Below are 1,944 nucleotides of genomic sequence, written 5' to 3'. Positions count from 1 at the left end.
CAGCCCCACAAGCAGCTCCCTGAATCCCCCTCCCTCATCGTGCCCCCCAAATCCTGGTCCCCATGTGATCCTTTCCCCTTTCCAGGCCAAAACCAGCTCCGAATTCCCACTCGGGCTCCTCAGGGAAGGGTGACACAGACTGGGGACGCTATGGGGTGAAAGCCCCCACACCCCAGGGATGGACAGGACCCTCACCRAGGCGCAGCCCCCCGGGGGTCAGGGCACTCCTGTCCCCTGGGCACGTGTTCTTGTTGGCGGTGATGGAGACGAGCTCCAGCACCCGCTCGGCCCTGGCGCCGTCGATGCCCTTGGGCCGCAGGTCCACCAGCACCAGGTGGTTGTCAGTGCCACCTGGGGAGAAAGGAGAGGGGTGAGGAGCCCTGAGAGCCCCTAGATTCGCCTGACAGCACTTTCTTGCTGCCTCTGTTCTGCCTAGCCCCTGTTCTTCAGCCCCAAATCCTCCTGGTGGCCTCGAAAATGAGCAGAGCTACGCGTTCCCTGCCACAGCTCGTCCCCATTTCTCCACCTCAAATCCCCCTGCTCACCCCAAAACTGCCAAAACTGAGCAGAGCCACTCATTCCCTGCCACAGCTCACCCCCATTTCTCCACCCCAAATCCCCCTGTGCACCCCACTACTGCCTGGTGGCCCCAAAAATGCCAAAACTGAGCAGAGCCACTCATCCCCTACTACAGTTCGTCCCCATTTCTCCACCCCAAATCCCCCTGCACATCCCTGGTGGCCAAAACTGAGCAGAGCCACTCATCCCCCACCACAGCTCGCCCCCATTTCTCCACCCCAAATCCCCCTGGGTACCCCACTGCTGCCTGGTGGCCCCAAAAATGAGCAGAGCCACTCGTTCCCCACGACAGCTCACTCCTATTTCTCCACCCCAAATCCCTCTGCACATCCCTGGTGGCCCCAAAACTGCCAAAACTGAGCAGAGCCACTTGTCCCCCGCCACAGCTCACCCCCATTTCTCCACCCCAAATCCCCCTGCTCACCCCAAAACTGCCGAAAATGAGCAGAGCCACTCGTTCCTCACCTCAGTTTGACCCCATTCCTCTGCCCTCCAATTCCCCTGTGCACCCCAAAACTGCCAAAACTGAGCAGAGCCACTCGTCCCCTACCACAGCTCGTCCCCATTTCTCCACCCCAAATCCCCCTGTGCACCCCAAAACTGCCGAAAATGAGCAGAGCCACTCATTCCCTGCCACAGCTCACCCCCATTTCTCCAACCCAAATCCTCCTGTGCACCCCAAAACTGCCAAAACTGAGCAGAGCCACTCATTCCCCGCCACAGATTGCTCCCATTTCTCCATCCCAAATCCCCCTGCGCACCCCAAAACTGAGCAGAGCCACTCGTCCCCTGCTGCAGCTCATCCCCATTTCTCCACCCCCAATCCCCCTGCACCCCCCACTGCTGCCTGGTGGCCCCAAAACTGCCAAAACTGAGCAGAGTCACTAGTCCCCCGCCACAGCTCACCCCCATTTCTCCAACCCCAAATCCCCCTGTGCACCCCAAAACTGTTGAAACTGAGCAGAGCCACTCGTCCCCATTTCTCCACCCCAAATCCCCCTGCACATCCCTGGTGGCCCCGAAAATGAGCAGAGCCACTCATCCCCTGCCACAGCTCGTCCCCATTTCTCCATCCCAAATCCCCCTGAGCACCCCACTGCTGCCTGGTGGCCTCAAAACCACTTCTCCATCCCCCTTCTCGTCCYCAAACCCGCGGGGCTCAGCCTTACCTGACACCAGGGTGTACCCACGCTGCAGCAGCGCCTGYGCCATGGCTTTGGCATTCCTCAGGACCTGCTGGCAGTACTCCCTGAACGCTGGGGAGCTGGCCTGGAAATGGGATCACCCCATCAGCACAACAGGATCAGGTCAAGGGGGGTGTCCTAGGTTAGCTGAGTATTGTATTCCTATCATCTGCTTATGTTA

General features: G+C 59.6%; 1 protein-coding gene across 1 annotated transcript in view; it reads right to left on the bottom strand.

Moving 5' to 3' along the window:
• Positions 1 to 1,944, bottom strand: part of SHMT2 (serine hydroxymethyltransferase 2) — a 10,583-nt gene that overhangs the window by 1,575 nt on the left and 7,064 nt on the right. The window contains exons 6-7 of the mRNA XM_057383969.1: positions 1,749 to 1,860; positions 183 to 351 (exon numbers count right to left, since the gene is read on the bottom strand). Coding sequence (XP_057239952.1) covers positions 183 to 351; positions 1,749 to 1,860 — 281 coding nt within the window. The remainder of the gene's footprint in view (positions 1 to 182; positions 352 to 1,748; positions 1,861 to 1,944) is intronic.

The sequence above is a fragment of the Malurus melanocephalus genome, unplaced genomic scaffold (assembly GCF_030028575.1).
Source record: "Malurus melanocephalus ecotype Western Australia unplaced genomic scaffold, MMel_1.1 scaffold_670, whole genome shotgun sequence".
NCBI lineage: Eukaryota > Metazoa > Chordata > Aves > Passeriformes > Maluridae > Malurus > Malurus melanocephalus.
Note: the sequence above shows the minus strand (reverse complement) of the source record. Positions and strands in the feature narration are given on the sequence as shown.